Source organism: Dermacentor albipictus, chromosome 9 (genome assembly GCF_038994185.2).
Source record: "Dermacentor albipictus isolate Rhodes 1998 colony chromosome 9, USDA_Dalb.pri_finalv2, whole genome shotgun sequence".
NCBI lineage: Eukaryota > Metazoa > Arthropoda > Arachnida > Ixodida > Ixodidae > Dermacentor > Dermacentor albipictus.
The window spans coordinates 18,001,112-18,023,434 of NC_091829.1; the positions used below are offsets into that span (position 1 = coordinate 18,001,112).

A 22,323-nucleotide genomic window follows, 5' to 3' on the forward strand; every position below is an offset into this window, starting at 1 on the left:
GAACGGCTTTCTCGGGTATGATTATTCGCCATCGCTCTACCTTCGGTAATGTGGATGACAACACACTATATATAGCGTCCCATGCGCTCAAGGTGCGTGAAGATTTTGATGTGCCAAAACCATCGCATTCATTTTTGCAGGCGTCAGCTGGTGTTTGGTTGCCAGTGATATAAGCTGTCAGTCGCTCTTCAATTTGATACGCGAACTATCTTTTCATTCGTTACAGTCCTAGTGAAATTTCCGGGCTTTTCTTGAGCCTCACATTTGCTCCCACAGCTTTTGAAGAATGTCTGATCGGTTTGGAATAAATTATTATGGAGAAATGTAAACATCTCAATTAGTTATTGCGCAGACACATAGCTCTCTGAGTAAGCCGAATCTTTCGTGTCCACAAACGATGAAACTTCGTTGCTCATAATCAATTACAGTGACGCATGAAAACAGCTGCGTGAGCATCTGCAGCAGAGGCGGCAGCCTTTCTGGTATTATAATGACTGTTCTATTAGCCGGTGCTCTTCCTCTGTGCTTTTTTGACTGTAAATGGAGCTAGGCAGCTGTTTACATACAAGATAAAGAAAATATCTGGCACAAGGACAATATATACGATATCCAATTGTCTCCGCTGAAGATGCTGCCGCCTACGCTGCGCACAGGTGTTAGAGCGTGTTTAAAGTTATTGTCAATTTCACTTCTTCCAAAACTCTAAACAATGATGTGGCGTTTGATGTAGTTGGAACAGTTCCAAGGCTCAGATGCTTCACGTTGACGAGACAGGTGTTAAGAGGGTTGACAACTTTCTCTCTCGCCCTGTCATTTGCATATACCCCGCCAAAAAGAAGCTGATCAATCACAGAAGATAATGATCTCACACGTTACTGCTGGCACCGCGTACCTGGCAAAAAAGCCAGGGAACGACGCATCAAATATTTGTCGAGGGCCATCACGGAAATTTTAATCACCTTATCAACATAGTTTCTACCATGAATTCATAGAGCTAAAAGACTGTTATATATATTTTTTTATTGACTGGAGCCCATTGAATCTTGGCCTCTTAAGCCAGCGCGCATAATAATGGGAAATATTCGAAAAACTCTAGTTTTTGTGCTGAGCGCGTTCGTTTTTGGTGTGTGCATCTCAACTTCAAGCAATACATACGACAGCGAAGAAGAACGTGAGTATACCGGCATGGGAAAGAAAATGTCATAATTTCATATCAGCGAATAAATTGTGTGTTACTGACGTGGTTATATGAGGGTTGATCCAGAAATAAGGTTCCCGTCAATTTTTGAGTTGATTGTTGTCCCACGTTCCATGAAATCGATCAGCAGTATCCCCTTACGATACCAAAAAACACTGGCCATGACTTTGCCCGCAGAAGGAGTTTGTTTAGACTTCTTTGCGACTGGTGACTCTGGGTGATGCCACTGCTTGGATTTTTGTTTCATTTCGGGAGTGAAATGAAACACCCACGTTTTGTCTCCCGTAACAATGGAGTCCAACAATCCTTCCTTATCTTCTTGACTTTTTTGAAGAAACTGGCGAGCACAGTCAAGGCGTTTCTCCTTGCGGTCTGATGTCAATAGCCGCGGTTCCCATCGAGCACAACGCCTGTGATACCCCAATTTTTCAGTCAAAGCTTTTTCCACTGTACCGTAAGAACTCCCAGGAACCCGAGCAACAAGTTTACGGACGGTGATCCTCCTGTTTTGAAGCACTTTGCGTTAGACTATCTAGATAACCGCATTTGAAACTGACGGTCGCATCTGAAACTGATGGTCTTACACTCAGTTCTTCGTTGTGGGCTTCCTTCCGACCGGCACTAAACTCCCTGCACCACTTTCAGACGTGTTGAACGAACATACACTTGTCGCCGTACACCTCTGTCAACTGACGATGAATATCCACGGGTGGAGTCCCTTTGGCGAGCAAAAAGCTAATTACGGAACCGATCTCGCACTTGGCGGGATCAACAATGGGAACCTCCATATCGGACGGCTGCTGAGTCAAAAATGAGCGGCGCAGCGAAGCGCGGCCGGGGAGAATCGAGAGTGGGGGAACAGTCGCGCGCAAGAGTGTTGCCGGATTTGGCCTTGGACCTTCCCGTGTGCCTGGAGCTCTTTGGGAACCTTATTTCTGGATCAAACCTCGTATAAGGTCATATGCTTTGAGGTTAAAATCAAGTGCCATGGATACAGGTTGAATGGTATCGCATAATCTTGAATATAGGAGTGAAATAGCGTAATTTCTCCTTATCGTGGGGAAGCAGGGGGGGGGGGGTAATCTCGCAATTCTCGCCATTCTTTTCCCATTTCTCTGCATAAGTGCTTGCGACGAAATTCCATGGGACTCACGCTAGCCCCATGGGGCTCACGTTCACTGATGCTACCAATTTTACAGGAAGAAGCATAGCCAAAATACTGCGTGTGCGCACGAATTGGGCACAGGTAACACACACGCTTACATTTAGCTAAGACTAACTTGCGCACTATCGTCAGACTTATACACGTTACAGAAAAGAAAGTAACCAATTACAATTATATATTTCTTCTTTCAAAAATGTAGTTGATTACAGTGACAAATTACTATACCAACAAAGCAATTGAAGAATAATAAAAAGTAATCAATCACTCATAGGTCACTTCCCTCCCAACGTTTATTAACACTGCACAAATATTCCAAACAGGAACTAGCCTGGCTATTTCACTTCGGCCTCTGCATCGCTTCACACGTTATCTTCCCTAACAATTACTTTTCAAACATTTAGTTGGTCATTTACCCTCGTTTTGTTGTCAAGACGTCAGCAGCGACGTTGAAAACTGGCTCGATGTGCGCGCTAGAAAGAAGGGCGGTATTGGAACGCGCTAATATCTTGCACTCAAGATTAACAATGCCACGATGCTCGTGCATGGATTCTCTATGAGGCGCTGCGCTTTTATGTTGCTACGGCTCAGAGAAGGTGCTGCCGACAGGGCCAGTGAAATGCTGGAAATTTTAGGTGAATGCCTGGCATCGACGCCTGAAGGGGTCGTCATTATCGAGTCATAGCAGTGACGGTTCAGTTATTCGAGAAACATTTGGTGAAGCGTTAAGATGAGGGAAGAAACAATGAGGGGCCGTGTTGGCCTGTCTAAACATGCGCATCTGCGAGGCTGCTTCATGACCTGACACCTGGAGTTCTGCTGTTGTTCCTGCCAAGTTCAAGCGCTTGAAGCTGCATTTCATATAGTTTATCGTCAGAAATTTAACTGGTTAGATGCAAGTGATGAGCATTACTGAGCAAGAAAGTAATCGAAAAATTACAGAACTGCCAAACATGTAGCAGAATGGACAGCTGGGCTAGTTGGTTTAGCTTACCTGCATCTTGACTACTGTTTTAGCACTTGAAGGACGAAAAACGAAGAGAAGACAACAGGACAAGATGCTTGCTCACAAGTGAAAAAAAAATATTGAAAGGAAACAAATGTAAGCACGCACAAAAAAAGGCGACCGCGCATGCGCGTAAGGAGCATGGGTGAAGCATAAAAAAGACAAATCTTGAAATTTTTAAAATATGGTCTACTTGGTTTACTAGACCAGCTTTAAAAATTTTCATGATTTGTCTTTGAATGTGAATATAATTAATTACAAGTAACTAATTATATGAAACCGGGGTAGTTTGAGAAGTATGGGAGAGGCCTTTGCCCTGCAGTGAGCGTAACCAGGCTGATGATGATTATGAATTATACGAAATTAGTTACGTACAAGCCTGCTTATTGCTTATGCATTAACTTACGCTTAGATAACACTCTGTTAGGCATTATTAATCGCAAAGGAGTGGGGAAAGTGGCAAGCAAAATCACTGCTTTAGATCTGGCCATTATTAGGCCCAATTTTTACCTGTGATACCACTAATCAAGAGTCTGTAACAATACATTTATTCAGTGTATTTATTAATTTGGTGTACATGAGATTACCGCTCTAGTCTAAGTCTCCATGCCATTGTTAAGTCTCTTCTTGTTTTTGTGGTTGTTGACGTAGAATTTGCACAAATTTCATTGCTCGGTCATTAATCGGCATCATTCTTTGAAAGCCTCGACATCGGGTCTGGAATTATGGGTAGTGACATCCTTTCAAGGACGGACGCCGCGTGGCCGCTACGTCCTGTAACAAAAGCGTTGAAATCACAGTATAGATTGCTTTTCCGATCATGAAGGGATGTGACTCTTGCGACAAGAAAAAGTCAAATAAGAAAGACTAAAATATGAGGGACATGAGTGGACCATTGAGGAATTTTCAGCTTCACTCATTGCGAAACTGTGTCCCTCTGTTGCCACTATGTCCCAAAGTAAACTAGATGTACCTCCTCGTATGCCAATGCCACTAATTGTTGGGTCACGTTGGAAACACATGATCGCCTGTGGTTAAGCACTTCAGCAGACAAGAGGTTTCGCAATGGTTGGTTTATATAATCTACAGTTCAGTATTACAGTTCAGTTCACCGGAAATTCGCAAGAATAAAAAAATTTTCACCCACCCGAGAGTCACACCTTTCGTAAAATTTTTTCTTCCTTCCATGAAACTTTCTCCACCTTGCTGGTTCCCGCAGAACTGATTTGCCATATTCTGTGTCCTTTCGCTTCTAGTTGTCGACTAATTTGGCCTCACTCTAAGATCTGCTGACCTCCTGGTTAGCTCAAATGACAGATCGACCACCGCTAGAAAGGCGTCGGTTTGGGGTTAGATTCCCAGACCAGGATAAATTTTTCTTCCGTTTCGAAGCTTTCCTCGAAACCCATACGAGCTCGAAGCTACTGTCGGGTTGCTGACAGCTTTTCGTTTTTCTTAAGAGATTTTAGTATAATTTGGGCGGCAATTCCCGCCCACCCTAATTTCAGCTAGTGAAGTTAGCTGCTTCTTTCAGAGAACATGGCTGCAAATCGCCGCACGTCCGGCCGGAGACTGTCGTTGCTTGCGGACCTACTAGGATTTCCTATATTGCCAGTGTGATCCAATGTTGGGTACCATTGGCATTGTGTGCTGTGCCATTCATGGGCAAGACGCAGTATTGAATCGACGCTTGCCATTCGAACTAGTTTGGAGTTCGTGGCATGACAAACTCAGCAGGCGACCGGGGACAAAGACTTTACGTGTGCTTTGTGCAGGTGTGCAAGTGAAGAAGTGCTACAAGGAGTTGGGATGCTTCGAGTCGGAAGGATTCTTCCACGCACTGTACCGACCCGTCAACTTCTTTCCCGACAAGCGAGCTCTCATCAACACCATGTTCGCCTTCTTCTCGCGCAAGAACCCGATCAAGGAGCATCTGCTCATGTGGTCATCGCCCATCAGTGACTACTTGAAGCTGCCTTTTAACGCCAGCAATCCCACGAAGGTCATCACGCACGGCTGGCTGGACGCGGTGTACTTCGGGCAATGGATGACGGTGAGATGAAGCCTTGGCATTGTACTATAACTTTCCGAAGACTTTTGTTTGCTCTCTCTCTCAGTAGAATCAGCAACATCACCATTCTAATCATCGTCATCATAATTTATTTGAACCTCTCTCATCCAATGCGCGCTCTTGCAGGCGCATTTGTGTAGAAAGAGGAGGGGGGGGGGAGCGTTGCATCAGTATAATACTGTAAAACTGTAAACTGTATGCAGTGTATATAATTGTTGTCTTGAAGAAAATATTAGAAAGCTGGCAGTTGGCGCCCACGTGTGTTTTAACGTGCCTTTACTCCGGCTTTCATCTTTTTTCCGCACCTTTTACGTGTGTTCTAAATGCCATTAGAGCAGTATAACAGAATTGTGGATTGACACAAATGAAAACTATTGCATATTACAGCCAAAGAAACACGTTTAGGAGCAATACAATCTTGTTGACGAAAGGGGAGCATGAAGATCTTGCAGAAAGCAGGAACTATGCTTTTACAAAATCAAACAAGCTCTTAAAAGTGTTAGTCGGGTAAGCTCATGAACGCTTCGTTAGATAAGGGTCTAGATGGTTTGTAGCACAAAACTAGACCTGGACCATGCTTTTACAAAGTCAAACGTGCTTTTAAAGGTGTTAGACGGGTAATATGATGCACTTTTTGACAGCTAAGGGCAGATATGGTTTGTAGAAAGAAACTAGATATACAATGAAGACGGTGAATGTTCATGGCGACTAGAAATGTGAACGTGCGATAGTGGAAGTAAGCCATGTAAGCTTGCAGGATTTTGATATAATTTGGAAAGCTAATGCTGTCTTCGTTTATTTTCAACTTCAAGCTGTCGGGAGACATGCTTTATTGTTTGCTTCGTTTTAGTCATCCTTCAAAAACTAGTAAAGAAGCAACAATATATGGTGCAGACGACGCAAACAGGTGTCGTTAATCCGTTTTGTCGACAAAAAATTTCTCAAAAGTCTTCAGTCACCTAAGCGTGCCTGTATTATTGGTGCAGTGGGAAATCATTGCAGAAGGCACCGTGATGCTATCAAAGCCTCAAACCCTAAAATATACCAACAACGTCGCATTCCTCTACTCCACCTGTCGTCACCTGCTAACAGTCACTCGCGCCGACCAGAGAGCTGAACATTATTGAATGCATTACCTCCGGATTCTAGAACATTCCGTAAAAATGATTACATTGCAAGGGGCATAGCTTGAAACTAAGCTTCAGTTCCGCTTGGAAAAACAAGTTTCCCAAGTTTAGCTACCTTTTTCTTCCCAGAAAATGAAGAATGCTTTGTTATTGGCTGGCGACTACAACGTCATCACCGTTGACTGGCGAGGCGGAAATGGACTGCCTTATGCGCAAGCCACAGCCAATACACGGCTTGTAGGAGCTGAGATAGCCGTTATGATTGAGAAGCTTCAGGTGAGTGTTAAGTAAGCCTGTCGTGTACTTTCCAATAAAGGTAATCTCAGTAAGGCAGTCAATGAATGAGAAAGACTTTTGAGATAAGTTCGTAAATGTAATAAAGGCTTAACTGTAAAACAGCAGATCACGGTAATTCTAGCGTTTATTCATGTTTCGCTTAGGAGAACTGAGTTGGATAGGATAGATAAGCTTCTTTGAAGGCATTTGGTAGGTGCTTACCTTTGCGGTGAGCATGTCTGACAGCCTGGGTGAATGTTTCGTTTTGACATTCGAGGCTCATTAAACATTAGTTGTAAGTGAGAATGGGTCCCGTGCGCTACTTCGTCCTTCTCATTTTTTGTTGGTATGACCCTCTAAACATCTACCAATCCACTCAACGAGAGCATTGTTAAGACGACGTTAAGTTAAACTGGTCACAACGTATGTTGAATTGCTGAAGTCACAGAAGTAATATTTACAATTGCAAAAACACGATACTTATGCAAGAATGTGTTACACAATTTTTTAATGACATGTGGGATTCAAATATTCCTATTACAAAAGAAAAAACATGCAGGGACTCCTTTAGTTCTATTTCCTCTAGCACTCATTTCGCAATGACCACTTTTGACTTTGTTATCTGCCCACAGAAAGTGTTCAAAGCCAACGTGTCAACTTTCCACATCATGGGTCATAGCCTGGGAGCCCACGTCGCCGGCTACGCGGGAGAGAGAATACCCGGGCTTGGACGAATAACCGGTTAGTGCCTTTTTTAAACGAGCGCTTAGTTTGTTGTAAAGCATCCACCAGGTTGATGGGCCACCGAGAAACTGGCCTACATTTGCAGAGGAGGTGGACCGACCACCCACGGCTGCTCAGTGGCTGTGCTGTTCACAGCAGAGTGCATTGGAGGGAAATGATTGAAGGGAGACCATTAGCGAAGTGTGCTTTACATGCTGTAGCAGTGCCCGACGATCATGTCTTGCCTACACCCGCCGTGGTTGCTCAGTGGCTATAGTGTTGGGCTGCTGAGCACGAGGTCGCGGGATCGAATCCCGGCCACGGCGGCCGCATTTCGATGGGGGCGAAATGCGAAAACACCCGAGTGCTTAGATTTAGGTGCACGTTAAAGAACCCCAGGTGGTCAAAATTTCCGGAGTCCTCCACTACGGCGTGCCTCATAATCAGAAAGTGCTTTCGGCACGTAATACCCCATAATTTAATTAAATTTTTTTTAATGTCTTGCCTATTGTCTGTGCATAACGCTTGAGACATTGTACCAACCTCTACATACCGTCTACGCGTTCGTGAAAATAGACATATTATATACAAACTTGCGCGATCATTTCATCACGCTGAAATTGGAAAGAATCAAAGCATATCGGGCTCTCGCCATGCTAGCTCACTGACTAAGGCATTCCGCTGCTGAACTTCAGGTCGAGGGTTCGATTGCCGGTCCCGGTGGCCGCATCGTAATGGTAGCGGAAGCAATGAGAACATGTGTGCTTCAATTTAAATGATGGTAAAAGAATCGCAGGTGGAATAAATTAATGTGGAGCTCCAGACAATTATGTTTTTTTATAGTTTGAGTGTGGCCTTGGGATGTTAAATCCCATAATTTTATTTTATAGGTAACACATCTTTGCCCAGACATTCTTGTCGTTCTTGGAATGCTAGTCACACATTGGCTGTTTTCACCATGTGTAACTATGGCTAACTACTACTCCGCACTTTCTAGTGTATACACGTAAATTGGGTTGTACATTTCGAAATCTCAGTCCAACCTGAGGTAGAAATTCGATACTAAGAAATCTAGGTCCCAATTAAACTATTGCTTGCAAATGTAGCTTCACGGCATTAAGTATTATTCTTACATGAAGCCGAACCTGTCATCAGCAGAGTGGAACAGTGATTAAGGGGTGACGGAACACACATACCAGTCGTGTTTTATCTTTTGTCTATAGCTTCATTCCGAGTTTGCAGTCTCGTAAGATACCTTTATAAACGTTTAAGTGTTTTTGTATGCTGTGTTCTGCGCGCGATTATACGTGAAGAGCTTCCTTCTGTTTCTATTTTCGAGAATTGTAGTTTACGGTGCACATAAAGCAAAGCACAGCGCCTGTTCCAAGTAGGGCTGTTACTGTACGCATCGTTACCAACTTGCTGAGTTTGTATTCCTAGTAAGGAAATGCCTTGATAAATGTGCAGCTTCTTATTCAGCAACATCTATGTAATAAAAAAAAAACATGAAATGCAAGGTAGGTTGTTGACGTAAACAACCATACGTATTGGAATACTTTCAGGTTTGGATCCAGCCGACCCGTACTTCCAGCACATGCCTGCTTTCGTCCGCCTGGACCCGACTGACGCGAGCTTCGTGGACATTCTCCACACCGACGGAGGGACAGTTCTCGATCTGGGCAAGTTGCGCTTTCGTCGCAGAAATGCGAGCCAGAACTCATTTGTAACCATATAGGCGCGCGCCAAATTCTCTCTTACCAGAACTAAGCTTCGTGACAGCTGCTTGACCACAGCCTCAGAGATTGCGCTCGCCACGGGCGCGTTTCACGATCTCGGAGGCTGTGTTTAACATACTATGACTTACCCAGAAAGAGAGAGGGGGGGGGGAGCAAGACTTATCTTGAGGGATGTGCGTCACTGCTGTCAATGCTCAATCATTAGGATACTTGCGTCAAAGCGAAAAAGTAGGGTTCTCATGCTGTGAATCGTGAGAGTAAAATTTCCTTTAGTTCACATGTTTCATCGCGTTTTTCACGGGGAAAGTGATGCCATAAGGTACATCGCGGACCAATGCTCCCAGGCAACAGTTGGTCTGAATTTGCTTGTTGCTCCATACGTAGTTGACCGTTTGTAAAACTAATACGCTTACACAGTAAATGAAAGAAGACATGTACACAAATACGGCGAATATGCGAGATACTCCCCAAAGCGTCATGGCATAGAAGGGCAGCTGCGAAGTGATACCTACCTTCTTACATGTGCTTTTAGTTTAAGCCTGCAAAACTAAGCCTATAATACTACTGACAGGTACTCATATTTTCACGACTCGCTGCTGTGGTCATTCTAGGCTTACTCAAAGCCGCCTTTTATTCGTATTCTTTTGCGAGGTTGAATATTGCCCAACAGCTCTGTTTCGCTTCTCATATAACCTCCAATATATGATTCAAGTTCGTTAACCGTGAGACCCACGCAACTTGCCATAACATTGACTTTGTGACCCATGCTCAGTAAAGGGGGAAGGCCTCGGGATGTACGAACCTACGGGACACCTGGATTTCTACCCAAACGGCGGAAGTAAAATGCCTGGATGTTCCTTCGGAACGAGCATATCGTCCACCTTCAGCAAGGGCCTCATGCAAGGTGAGGGAGATGAGCCTTCCATGCCACCAAGTTGACTCTGTGGATCAGCCACTTCGCAGCTAATCGCGCAAACTTGAATGCGGCTCCGACGCATGCATTTCGCCAGTGAGGAAGACTTCCAGCGTCACCACGATCTCTGGCTGTAGCTCAAAAATCTAACTCCTCCTTATTGTTTTCTGTTTTTGTTTTTGTTTGTTCTCGTGAAGCTTGCCCTGCAGCATAGATGTTTACTTAAACAATCATTTATAACTCTGCATGAAGCCAGCAGACAATGAAACCAGCGGAAGCATATAGGAAAATTGACGGTTCTCGTTCTTTGAAATGTAGAAGTAATAAAGAAAATTGAAATGAAAATGGATGAAAGCACAACAGTTGGGAGTGAAACCTGTGTCTCTCTGCGAGTGTATTGCTTCTTTATTGGGCAACCGTGGTGCCTGACCTGCCGTCCGCTCTGTTGTGCATTAGTGTACGTGCACTGGGTCTAGCTGTGAAAGTGTCAGCCAGCGCCCCCTCACAGGCGTTGGCAGCGGACCTGCAACATTCTTTCAACCCCATGCAGCCGTCATGAAGTATGTGAACCTAAGAGCAGGAAATTAGCCTATGTAGGCTACAATTAGCCTATATCCTGTGCTGTCCCGTGCATGAACTTCGAGGTCGCATCGTTCTATTCTCGGAGACCACGCCCTATGGCACTAGGGCTGCCGAAGTCGAGACCCTCGCTATGCAATAAGCGAGGGTCTCGTGCCTTTGTATAGTTTCGTAATCGAAATCTTCAGCGGATACCACCCTGTGCCGGCCAGATTATTCATCTCACAACATCACCTTATCATCTGATACTTTTAAATTTGTTCCCCTTCCCTCGTCGCTGAAGTTTGCCACTTTAACAGGCCGCCATTACTGCCTCTTCTGCCCGCTAACGCGAAATCACTGGTACAGATTTTTGTCCTGCAATGAACCTTGATAGGCTACTACTGATGCGCATAGATCGCACTTCGAAAATATCTTTTGGTAGGAAGGCAATCCACAAGAGTTGAGAATGGGGGCTTTCCACGGGCATTGGAGGAATTTTCACGCTATCGTGGAAAATAATTCAGTTGCTATAACGAGCGCGAACACGTAAATTTAGAGTTGTGCAAAGCATAGAAAGCAAACAGGAAGAGCGAGCAATCGACCCTAATTCGCAGAGGGATTCACGAAATAGTTTCGGAAATTTACTCCGCGAATGTGCCCTGATGTAATGCCAGTCTTCAGCATCCCTACGAAGCACTGTCCCGTCTGCTGCCCGTAGCCATGCGCTCGGCGGTCGTGTGCAACCACGAGCGTGCCGTGACCTACTACCTGGAGACGGTGAGCGACCGGAGTTGCAAGTGGATGGCCTTCGTCTGCCCCTCGTACCACATGTACAAGCGAGGTCAGTGCTCGGACTGTGGCCATGACGGCTCCCGCTGCGCGCGCATGGGGTTCTACGCGGACCAATGGAAACCCCGGAGCAACACGTCGGTGCGCATGTACCTGCAGACCATGAGCGTGTACCCGTACTGTGGTGAGTCTGAATTTCAGCCTTTTGCGAATGGTATGCAGTGCAAAAAACTGACAGGCACGCCATGGCTGCCCCTGTCTTCCTGTTTTAATGTGACCCGATCTGAGTGATGATGATGATATGGTTATATTCAGGGCTGTGTTGCTCGACACTGTGTCCGCATAGACCATTATTATTGCTGTGCAAGAACTAAAACGGACGAACTGATACAACTTTTGGAAATAATGTCTTGTGCATCCATGCCGGCAATTTCCCAACAGGTAGACATGTCCCCTAGTCTAAACGTTCGCTGCAGCGGCACATGTGCTTGACGCCTCTGCATCATTATGAACCACGAGTTTTGTAAAGCCCATTAAGATTATTATTGTTATTGTCTTGACCATTTCACTCCGAGATTGGCGCATGAGAAAACGGACACATGCAGGAAGAAAGACAACAAGGACAAGCGCTCGCTAGCAAATGCTTAATTTCAGAAGCATACAGCGATAATGTCACCCACACAGTGTATTTACATAACCCTTGGATAATCATGATACATCGATAAAGGCAAAAAACGACAAATAATGAAGCACTTTTTCTTGTCGGAGTCTTCTTTGTTGTGCGTGTGTCTGTTCACTCTACAATGTTGTTCTTAGCAGTTCTCTGTATACCTTGCTAGATTTATCGAACAGTGGACGAGTGGTGAGTTTAACGATTGGTGTCGTTAACGTGTTATGGTCTAAAAACCGTCAAACAGTCTGAAAAAGAAAAAGAAAAAAAACGACTGAGCAGAAAAAAGTGTCTCTCCTGACGTTGTTCCACTTCTATTACTCCATAATCAAGAATGAACAATTAGTAGCGTATTTAAATGAGCCTGAGCGCGATGTCTCGTCCAGATTTTTGTCCAGATCCTACGCGGTTTTCAACAAGGCACGTCGTGCCCAACTGCGATCGATAACAGTCTATATAGAAATGCCATGGCGAAAAAGCTGCTGTACAAGTAGAAAAGAATTTGCATGCATCCAAACTTCGTTATATAGCAAAACACAATACAGTGTAACGATGTAATGAATATAAAGAAGTAAATAAAAATATTCATGCAGTCCCCATAGGGATTGGCATTTCAGTACATGTAATATTCGATAAAACGAATTGATTCCGGCTCCCCCTTCAAGTTCGTTATAATGAGGTTTCACTTAGACCCGCCAGCCGGTAACGTCACGCTGGAAGGACGAACTTCTTCGAATATCGGCGTCTCTCTGAAACTATGTTTTGGAGCACGGTGGTGAAGAGAGCAAATTGCAGTGGGGTTTTGTGTATGGGGCTTGTGCTGAATTCTTAGGTTACCACCGAATGTGTTGCCATTTTGTCAGTGTTCTGACACTTTTGACAGCATATTGTAAATTCATTACCATTTGTTTGTGTTGTTGTTGTTGTTGTGTTTGCTTTTTATGCCTATGATTTTGGAGCAGCTGACCTTACGTGTGGGAAGACTTCCCATTTTAAGGTGCGAATTCTTCATTATGATGCTTGGTTGTGATGCATTATGATACCTGCATTGTTTGTCAGAAGAAAAATCGAAGTTGCTTTAGGCTTTCTTTCTTTCTTCGTCGGCTGTATAAAACATAAAGCTTCTGCGGTCTTAACCTCGCTGCTATAGCCTTTATATAGTTCAACCATGCTTATTTTGCTACGACTACCATGTGGCCAATTATTGAGTGAATAAACTGAATAATTGTTGATTTATTTTGATTTTTTTCAGCTTTCCAGTATTCTCTGATAATTGAGCTGTACAAGGATGATCAGACCGTCTCAGCGACAGGTTATTTCACTCTCACCCTACACGGCGAATCCAGGAGCGCCGACATTCAGATCAACAAAAAGTATGTGTACCAGTGCTCGTAGTCTTACCAGAGCCTCATTGCCCAAGTTGACACGCCTATAAAACAGCGTCACCTTAGGGAAGAGGCAGCAGGGGCATTAGGTTAAACAAAGCTTATAAAGAGGAATCTGTAGCACAGGGCCGACTTTTTATTTACTTATTCAAATGCACGGAAATTGCGGAAATGTTCTCAGAAGGCAACCGGTCTGCGAATTTGAATGAACTTTGCAGCATTTGAGAGAGAACGTTAAATTATTGCAACAGTACGACGGAAAATTGCGACTTAAGACATTTTACTTTTTGCTAAAAATGTCGAAAACAGTAAGTTCGAAAGAAAGGGAAGTTCTAAATTTACGAATCTGCAAGTCGGCACCAAAAGCCCATGTTGCAGTTTTTAAAGCTGTATCTGTTTCGTTATACATGAGCTGTTGTGGAGGAAGAGGGCTAAAGAACACGCGAACTTCTTCGTTACTCTAAGCATTGCAGCAAAAAATAAAGGAATGGACTTAAACAGAGGTGTGTGTTTGGACCTACGATCCGTGTAGCATGCGAAAGACTCTTGCATTAATGGATAAAAATTCTGTTGCAGTGTTGTTATTTTTATTAGTTTCATCATAATTCTTTTGATTCATTTATTTATTTTAATTAAGTACAACTGTCAGAGCATTCAAAGTGGACAAATTTGATACATGGGTTCTCAGCTTACCTGCATTTACAACTATGTCTACAAGGGTTTTGCGAAGGCTTCACTCATGAATGAGTGGTATATTTGAGAATGGCATATATTACGTGACTTTTATCCTTTTTTTGTTTCTAAAAGTAGGGACAGGTTATTGAGTTTGCTTTTATTCCTGGGTAATAGAATTGTAAGCTTACATACACAGGAATAAAGTGTCCCAGAAAGGCTGGCCTATGTTTCGATAGGTAGACATATCTTCGCCAAATTCGGCCTTGTCATTCATGGCGAGTTAAAGCAGCCTTTGACAAAAATAGGTCCACCAGTCGAAACGCAGACCAGCTTTTCTGAGGCACCTTAGTCCTGTTTATATCACTTCTATACGAAAGTGTGCTTACTTCATCTGTCAGCCCCCTCTTGAATTTAAAGTTGTAAACTTGGTCACTGATATTGATCACTATTTACTATGATCACTGTGATTTGTGATCGCTATTGAACACAAATCACTGATGAAGCAAGTCCGGGGTTCGGGGTGAAAATGTTGGCCCCGAGATTTACCGTTTGGTATTCCCGTTCAAACTTCACAGCTGCGTGTCGGGTTCTACGACGAAGGACTATTTTTCCACGCGCAGGCCGCTGACGCTGTACCCGAGGGCGCAGCACCCGTTTCTCGTGACGACCGACAAGAATGTGGGCAAAATCATTCGGGCCTCTTTCTCGTACGAGAGCAACCGGTACCTGTTCTTCCGGACCAACCTGCAGCTGTGGAGAGTCCGAGTGTTGTCCATGAACGACCGCGTGCTGAGGGAGTAAGGCGCTGGATACGTCGGCCTTCTGTTTGCTTACCTGTCCGTGTGAAAATCGCTGTCTATAAGATGTCGTGCGGAGTACTTTGTCTCAACGTAGAAAATTTTTCTTCCTTATGTATAACTGCATATAAGACATCGTATGGAGCACTTTTCGCCGTGTTACAATGCTCTTCGTAGACGGCTAAACAGACAGCTAAAGCGGCCCTGTTCCAACTCTGACGCAGCCAGTAAAAAAGAAAGAAATCAAAAAGAAGCATGTTCGCGAAGACAGCATTGAAGTAAAAAAACTATGCAGGCTACTTTGCTGTCACCCGCCCTGGTAGCTTAGTGACTTTGGTGCCGCGCTGCTAAGCACTAGGTTGCGGGATGAAATCCCGGCCACGGCGGCTGCTTTTCAATAGGGGCGAAATGCAAAAGCACCTGTGTACTTAGAGTTTAGGTGTGCGCTAAAGAACCCCAGGTGATCAACATTAGTACGGAATTCCCTGCCACGGCGTGCCTGATAATCATATCATGGTTTTGGCACGTAAAACCCCATAGTTTAATTTTATTTGGCCGTCTATACAAGATGGTGGCAGGGCAGAATGCTTCAAAACTTGACAGGAAGGTAGCCTAGGCGCAGGAAACTGTAGTCACGCTTTACTGTTCGCTTATGTAAGATAAGTTGTGTTTTCATAAATTTCGAACACACAAAGTGTACAAGTACGGCTATAATATATGCTTATCTTTCTTTTTCTTGCAGACGTCTGGAATTTGTTGATACTTCTTCTAGATGCATTCCAGGAATTGGGCTCGAAGCTGTCTTCTTAGCGTTGAGCGTAGACTGTCTGAAACGCTCGCCAGAATCGGAACACATCCTTTGTTTTACTGTTGAAAATATTTTTCTATGCAAGACCGTCTATAAGACATCATACGGAGTACTGTGCCTTAATATAGCAAATCAATTTTTCCTGTACGTCCTCTACAGATGTACTGTACAGGCTGTAGTTATTTTAAAACAATATAATTGAATCTTCCAACTCTCTGCAGACACAGTTCTTGCAGATGTATGTCATAGCGTTTTTGGAATAAAAAAAAAATATAATTGTAGGAAGAGCATGTGCCACGCATTTACATGGGCATAACTCGATTAGCCGTTTTCAAGATTATGAGTGGTCAGAAAGGGAGATAGGATAGATTCTTGCGCTAAATTGTGCATGGGGCTGTCTTTTCTAAAACTATAACAGTTTCTGCATCCCAACGTTCATGTTATATGATCTTAAATGACCAGAAAGCCCGCTCCAAAAAAATAATGAAAAGCAGCACTGCAGCGGTACCAGCCAGGCTTTCTTCGAAAAGAAGCTGAACAGCAAATTGACGACCCTTTATTCCAGATAAGCATGTAGTCCAAGCAACAATTCTGAGCAGTCCAACCATTTGCGTTGCTTTACTGTAACGGGAGCATCATCATCATATTAGTCGTGCAATCTGCTTGTTCATTACATATATATATATATATATATATATATATATATATATATATATATATATATATATATATATATATATATATATAAAGATAGATATATAGATAAGAGTTTAATGAAAGCTGGAGAGGTGAGCCTATAGCAGTAGATGAAACATTCGTTCATGTGAGGTTCTTGGTTTCGAGTGACATTTGAGTACAATTTCAAGGTTAATTGTCCTACATTGTGCTGGTTCCTAAGCTTTGTTGTTGTCCCCTTGCAGTGAAAAGAAGAATAAGACGTTGGCCTTCTGCTACCACGACAAAGCTGGCATTCCGCCTGGAGAAGGTGCTCATTTGATTCCGTGCTAACGCTTTCGCAAGACTCAAAAAAAGACAAACAGAGTGACGGCAATACAGGAATAAAAGTGACATCTTGAAAGCAATGTTGTAGCTTTGTAGTTGTTCCGTTGTAGCATCGTGCTGCTGTCAGGTGGATGACGATTTTGCCCACTCAAGTTCATTTTTCATCATTCGCCCGGCTGAGTGGCTGATCCTGTAATATAACTGAGCAAGGCTTAGGGCTAGCCAATGAAATTGGGCATAAAGAATTGAAAAAAAATAAGAACTCTTACAAAATACGGCCGCTGCACACGTAAGTTTCCGCATAAATTTTCATAAGGCGGTTACCACAGCACTGAGCACACGGAGTTTCTTCGCACTTCAAGCACGCATTGTGCAAACTAATATTTCACTATGTGCTCGTGTGCACATTCACGCTGCGCACATTTGTGTTTCAGCCTGGTTGCCCTGATCATGAACGTAATTTGTTTTCAGTATTTTTTTATTAATGTGTTCCTAGCCTCTGAAAACGTTTTAGGACACCTCTACACAAAGGCCTCTTAGATATGGCTAAAGGGGGGAGATGTGTAAGGGAGGAGGGATGGGGTTTGTTCAAGGACGTGACATCACGTTGACGGACCGACAGCCGATGCTTTCAGACAGGGCCACTGGCAAGCAAGAAGCGGCACTTGTCACAACAATGGGACCATAAGCTATGCATTGCATGGTTTGCATTCTATGCTTCCGCGAATTGGAATGTCAGTGTCGCGATTATTCCACTGTTTAAAAACGCGGAGCGTTCGTTAATGCGCAACCTGTACGGGCAGTGCGAAACTACAGAGCGGACATTCAGTTGGCACAAGCTATGCGCTGAGAATTCAGCCTCTCTCTAAAACTGGCATGCTACCAAAACACTGTGGCGATCACTGTGGCAATATCCCTTTCCCTCTCCGTCTAACACATTGAAGGCAAACGCGCCACCAACCAAGAGTGCATAAACTTAATGATGTGTGCGACGCAGGTGCAGCGTAAATGCTACAGGTTCATCTGACGTGTTTGGGACAAGTGTTTCCACAGTGCATATCAAATTCTGCCCGACGCCCGCTTCACATGCACCAGAGGACGCCCAGTAGCAACTCAGTAGCAACTCATAGGCAACTCATAAGCACCCAGGAGCTCCCGCTCTCAATATTCTATGAGGCAAATACAAAACTTGGATATCGTTGCTTTTCTGTCTTTTTGCTTAGAACAGTTGCAGTTCTAAGCAGTAGCTCGGTTAGACACGCCTTCATGTTAGGCTGCCGAAGACAACGTAGAACGAAGTGAACTGAAATGGGCGCTTAGACATATGCTTTTATCTCAGTAACTCAATCAGAAATAGCGTCTGCTGGAGTAATGCGAAAACTTCTCCAGGAGGCCTACACTCCGCCTTCTTGAACAACATCAAGTAAAAGAATCTAAAAACGTAGCAGAGATAAGCGAGGTTCTTGGAGATTAAAACATTGGACGTCATGGGAAGCTAAATCTAATCTAAAATCGCAGAGGATTAGCAGAGGTTGCGGAGTCTTTTGTGATTGAAAATGAGAGAGAGAGATGTTCCGCAGTCATCTGAAGGCCTCAAATAGGCACCCTTTATCTGTACAAAAAATACTTGGACCCTGGCCGTGCCTCAACAAACAGAGGTTGGCAGCACCGCGAGATTTTCACGTAGACAGTGAATTGATAAATTCTTTGTTAACGCTAGGTATCTGATATCTCAAATTTCTTATACTGTCGTGCTTTTCTTGTTACCATAACCTGTCCTTCTTTCACTGTGATCTATGGACTTGCTCTATTAATGTTTTTCTATTTCTTGTAGGTATTTAAAGGCTTCTGCACTTTCACGAGCTTTCTTTTTCTACCTATGATTTTAGGATAGTCGGCCCTACCTGTGGCTAATGTTCTCAACTTTTTCACCTTTAATAAAGAAGATTCAGCTGAAGCAATACGCATAACTTCAAATCACAAAGAATAGCCTTCATTTTGCGTTCGACGTATAGGGAGCTGAAGATGATGAAACATTAATATATTTAGGACTGCGAGTTGGAAAAGTTGGTAACGATCCATCCTGCAACCCGGCACCACTTACTAGAGGAACGAGCCAGTGCACATGTTCCAAGGACACCGCGTGTCCTGTGTTCTCCTTGCTCGTTCCATTTGAAGATGTCGTCGCAGTACAGCACCTTTAGTGGCGAATCATTGTTGCCCGCAGAAAACTTAGTTTCACCACATTCCTTACATCTTCACGATCGCGTAAATCGTACAGCATCGGCATGGATTAAGAATTGGAAACTGGTCGGCGATTTCTTCAAGTTTAAAGAACGTGCGACTCCGTCCGAGAACTCTCTATGCAGGAACGTCGGATAAGAGAATGACCGTTAACTGTGTTGTGCCTAGCACACTTGTAGGAAGCCTTTCCAACCACTCGAAAAAATATGCCTTATGTAAAATATCGTGAAAAACAATGAAAGAAGTGAACTCGCTACGTGACAACACACAACTAGCGCAAACATCCAGCCATCTACTTTCCAAATAGTTTCTTCTAGAACACCTTGAGCATGTTAATAAATACAATTACTTTTATCAGTGCTTTCATTTTCGATGCACTATCTCGGCGAGCACAATTGTGCGCCCAGCGTTTGTCGCACATGGAGTCAGCTTTGTGGTTCTGCTTCAAAAAGCGAGGTGGTGTCGAAAGAATGCTACAGTAAGCATAAACAAACGGACGATACTGCCGCATTTATTGACTGTCGTCGAACAGGAGGTCCATGTTAATGTGACGAGTGCTGCAGTGATGGTTGAACTGGGTGAACCGCTCTCATAAGACGAACAGCGATGGGCAGCAGGAGAAAATGCATAGAGAATTGCGTTTCAATAAATTATTGGAATCTCAGCACGGCGACAGGGCTGTTAGCCTCCCGGAAGTCAGTCCGCCCAGAGCTGTGGAGCAGAAAACCATCGTTCGTTCTGTTCTTTGCCTGTGAGAAAAAAAAAGAAGAAGATTACGATGATCTTACTTTCGCACACCCGTTTAGAGCAAGCGCGCTTAATCTCGATCGCAGCCGTCTGCGCTTCCCGCGCGGGGCTGCAGGTTTGATGACGGGGCAGATAACGACAAAGTCACGGAGAGCGGCCACTGGCCTCAAGCATAGCGATAAGAACAAGCTGAGCACTATCGCGGTTGATCCTATGGCTGTTCTTTTGTTCTTTACGCGCGCTCCCGCAGTACCCGGCAATATATGCTGCTACCTACTTGCACCAATGCAAATTCTGCTCTACACTATGTGGCTCCAGTTTCTTCGCACCGATGGTCGGCAGCGTTTGAACAAGTATTACACGCCACACCAAATAGTGAGAAACTGTAGTGAGAAACTCTCTGGGCCACACGGGATCGCTCGCAGTCAACGGATAGCGCATGCGCCTGAGTCGGAAGCCAGTGCGCGCTTTATGTGACATTTCATTTTCATTGAACACCGCACCAGTGCTGCTGTCGAAAGGAAGGGAATCTGGTCCATTTGGTAAGTGACGGAATTCAATTATTAAGAAAGGTACTGCAAGCAAGACTCGGAACTGACTTGTACGTACCGTACTGCCTTCCAATCTCTACCCTTCAGCTGTTGAATTCTGTTAGCTATATTGCTTGTCAGATTCATAATGGTACAGAGTCATCTGTGATTTTGTAGTAATTTAGCACGTAAGGTGGATTTGGTGATGGGTTTGCTTAGCGCCGTGCTTTGAACTACTCGTCTGTTTCTCCACCGTCGTTGCTTATGTGACTTTGGCGTTGAGGTGCTAAGCACGAGGGTGCGGAATCAAATCGCCGCCGCCGCGGCGACCGCATTTTGATGAGTGTGAAATGCAAAAGCGCCCGTCTACCGTCCACTAGGTTCCACTAGGTGCCAAATAAAGAACCCCACGTGGTCAAAATTATTTCGGAGTCCACTACTACGGTGTGCCTCATAATCTGATAGTGGTCTTAATTAGCACCGAAAATCCCAGAATTATTTACTCGTCTGTTTCTTTGAGAATAAATCATGAATGGACATGGCCTGCTCCTATAGGCGGACTGAAAGAGTAATTTTACACGTAAAAAGAACGGTGACGGTGTCTTTCTGCAGATAGCCGAAATGCTCACCCCGAATACGACCGCACCGAGAGCTTTAATAAGCATGACGGTGCGACGGTTATTTCCGAAGATACAATGTAACATATCTTTCGCGCGGCATCTTATCAAAAAACGTGTACTTCTGCTTCTACGCTAGATGAGACAAGTCTACGAAATGCAGTGATGGTATTCAACAACGTGTCTCGAAATTTACCTTCGCGATAAAATATATGCGCAAAGGAACCGGCGTGGATGTAACAATGAGAAACCATTTATACCACGCTCCCTTATCGATGCGACATTCCGTGCGAAGTTAGGCCTAGGGACCGATTATCACAGGAATTTTTTTTATTTTATTCTGTTTGTTCCTTGTGATTTGCTCGCTCGAAACCACGTCCCCGCTGTGGCCGGGAGTGGCCACTCTGCGAGACGGATGCTATGATGGACTCGGATGAAAAGAGTCAATAGACATGTCTTATGCGTGACGTCTTATCTCGCAGCGCTGGTCCTCAACCATCGCGGCTAGGATGACGTCGCTGTATCATATTCTTTGTCATGGGAAACCTGGTTCAATGTCGTGGAGACGTCGTCGGGAAGCTGTTGGCGTCTTTGCCAGGACCACGTTGGAACCGACAGAACTACCGCACGAGACGCCATGTGCACTAAATTCGGGCCATCCGTATTTCGCAAAGTTCCATTTCATTTTCGATTCCTTCTATCATTGATCGAGACGGGCGATGATACATTAATTAAGCGGGTGAAACGCGTCCTCACAAGATATGACTCCAGTGCCTGTATTTTACGACACAATAAGTCGTTTTTATTCTTCTTACTCCGTGCCATGCCAAGTAGTAGATCCCAGCAATAAGGGCACATGTGAGAAAACAGCGAAAAGTGAGTACAATGAGAAGTGTTTCTTGAAACATTCCCGATAGAGCCCATCTCACGATGATTGCCGTGTAGTGAGTGACACACCGTATTGTCATCATTGCCGAAACGCGTCACGTATGAGCCACGCACTGCATTCCGGCTCTTCTCTCGCGCTTCCCTCTTGACCGACCGCGCCATCTAGCAGCACGCTCGTCAACTCCTCCCTCCTTTAGCGTGGCCTCCGAGATTGCAGCGGTGACGGGTCGGCGCGTGCTAACACACAGTCATTCCCTCGCTGCTCATTCGTGGCGCAACGCTAAATGTTCAGGCTGCTGTACTTGCGGAACCTCAATGACGTGCTTTTAATTACGCCCAGCCGCGGAGAAATTTCAAAGAAGTTTCTTTTAATTACATAAATTTGAAATAAACTAAGA

The 22,323-nt window shown here is 44.3% G+C and overlaps 2 protein-coding genes across 3 annotated transcripts in view; one reads left to right on the plus strand and one right to left on the minus strand.

Moving 5' to 3' along the window:
- The first annotated feature begins 867 nt into the window (after positions 1–867).
- Positions 868–16,956, plus strand: LOC139046660 (pancreatic triacylglycerol lipase-like). Its single transcript, XM_065434131.1, has 10 exons — positions 868–1,171; positions 5,142–5,419; positions 6,694–6,840; positions 7,473–7,581; positions 9,126–9,242; positions 10,072–10,203; positions 11,492–11,746; positions 13,485–13,605; positions 14,913–15,089; positions 16,818–16,956. Exons 1-10 carry the CDS (start codon positions 1,072–1,074, stop codon positions 16,903–16,905), a joined length of 1,524 nt encoding a protein of 507 aa, XP_065290203.1. The 5' UTR covers positions 868–1,071; the 3' UTR covers positions 16,906–16,956.
- Positions 16,957–19,626: 2,670 nt separating this feature from the next.
- LOC139049410 (pancreatic lipase-related protein 2-like) overlaps positions 19,627–22,323 on the minus strand; it is a 32,838-nt gene continuing 30,141 nt past the window's right edge. For both annotated transcript variants that reach the window (XM_070524709.1, XM_070524710.1), the window contains one exon: positions 19,627–19,892. In XM_070524709.1, coding sequence (XP_070380810.1) covers positions 19,805–19,892 — 88 coding nt within the window. In that variant the 3' untranslated portion in view covers positions 19,627–19,804. The remainder of the gene's footprint in view (positions 19,893–22,323) is intronic.

Coding starts and splice junctions, on each gene's coding strand:
- LOC139046660 (XM_065434131.1), top strand. CDS start 1,072: ATGGGAAATATTCGAAAAACTCTAGTTTTTGTGCTGAGCGCGTTCGTT. Junction 6,841..7,472: donor TTATGATTGAGAAGCTTCAG/GTGAGTGTTAAG, acceptor ATCTGCCCACAG/AAAGTGTTCAAAGCCAACGT. Junction 13,606..14,912: donor GACATTCAGATCAACAAAAA/GTATGTGTACCA, acceptor TTCCACGCGCAG/GCCGCTGACGCTGTACCCGA.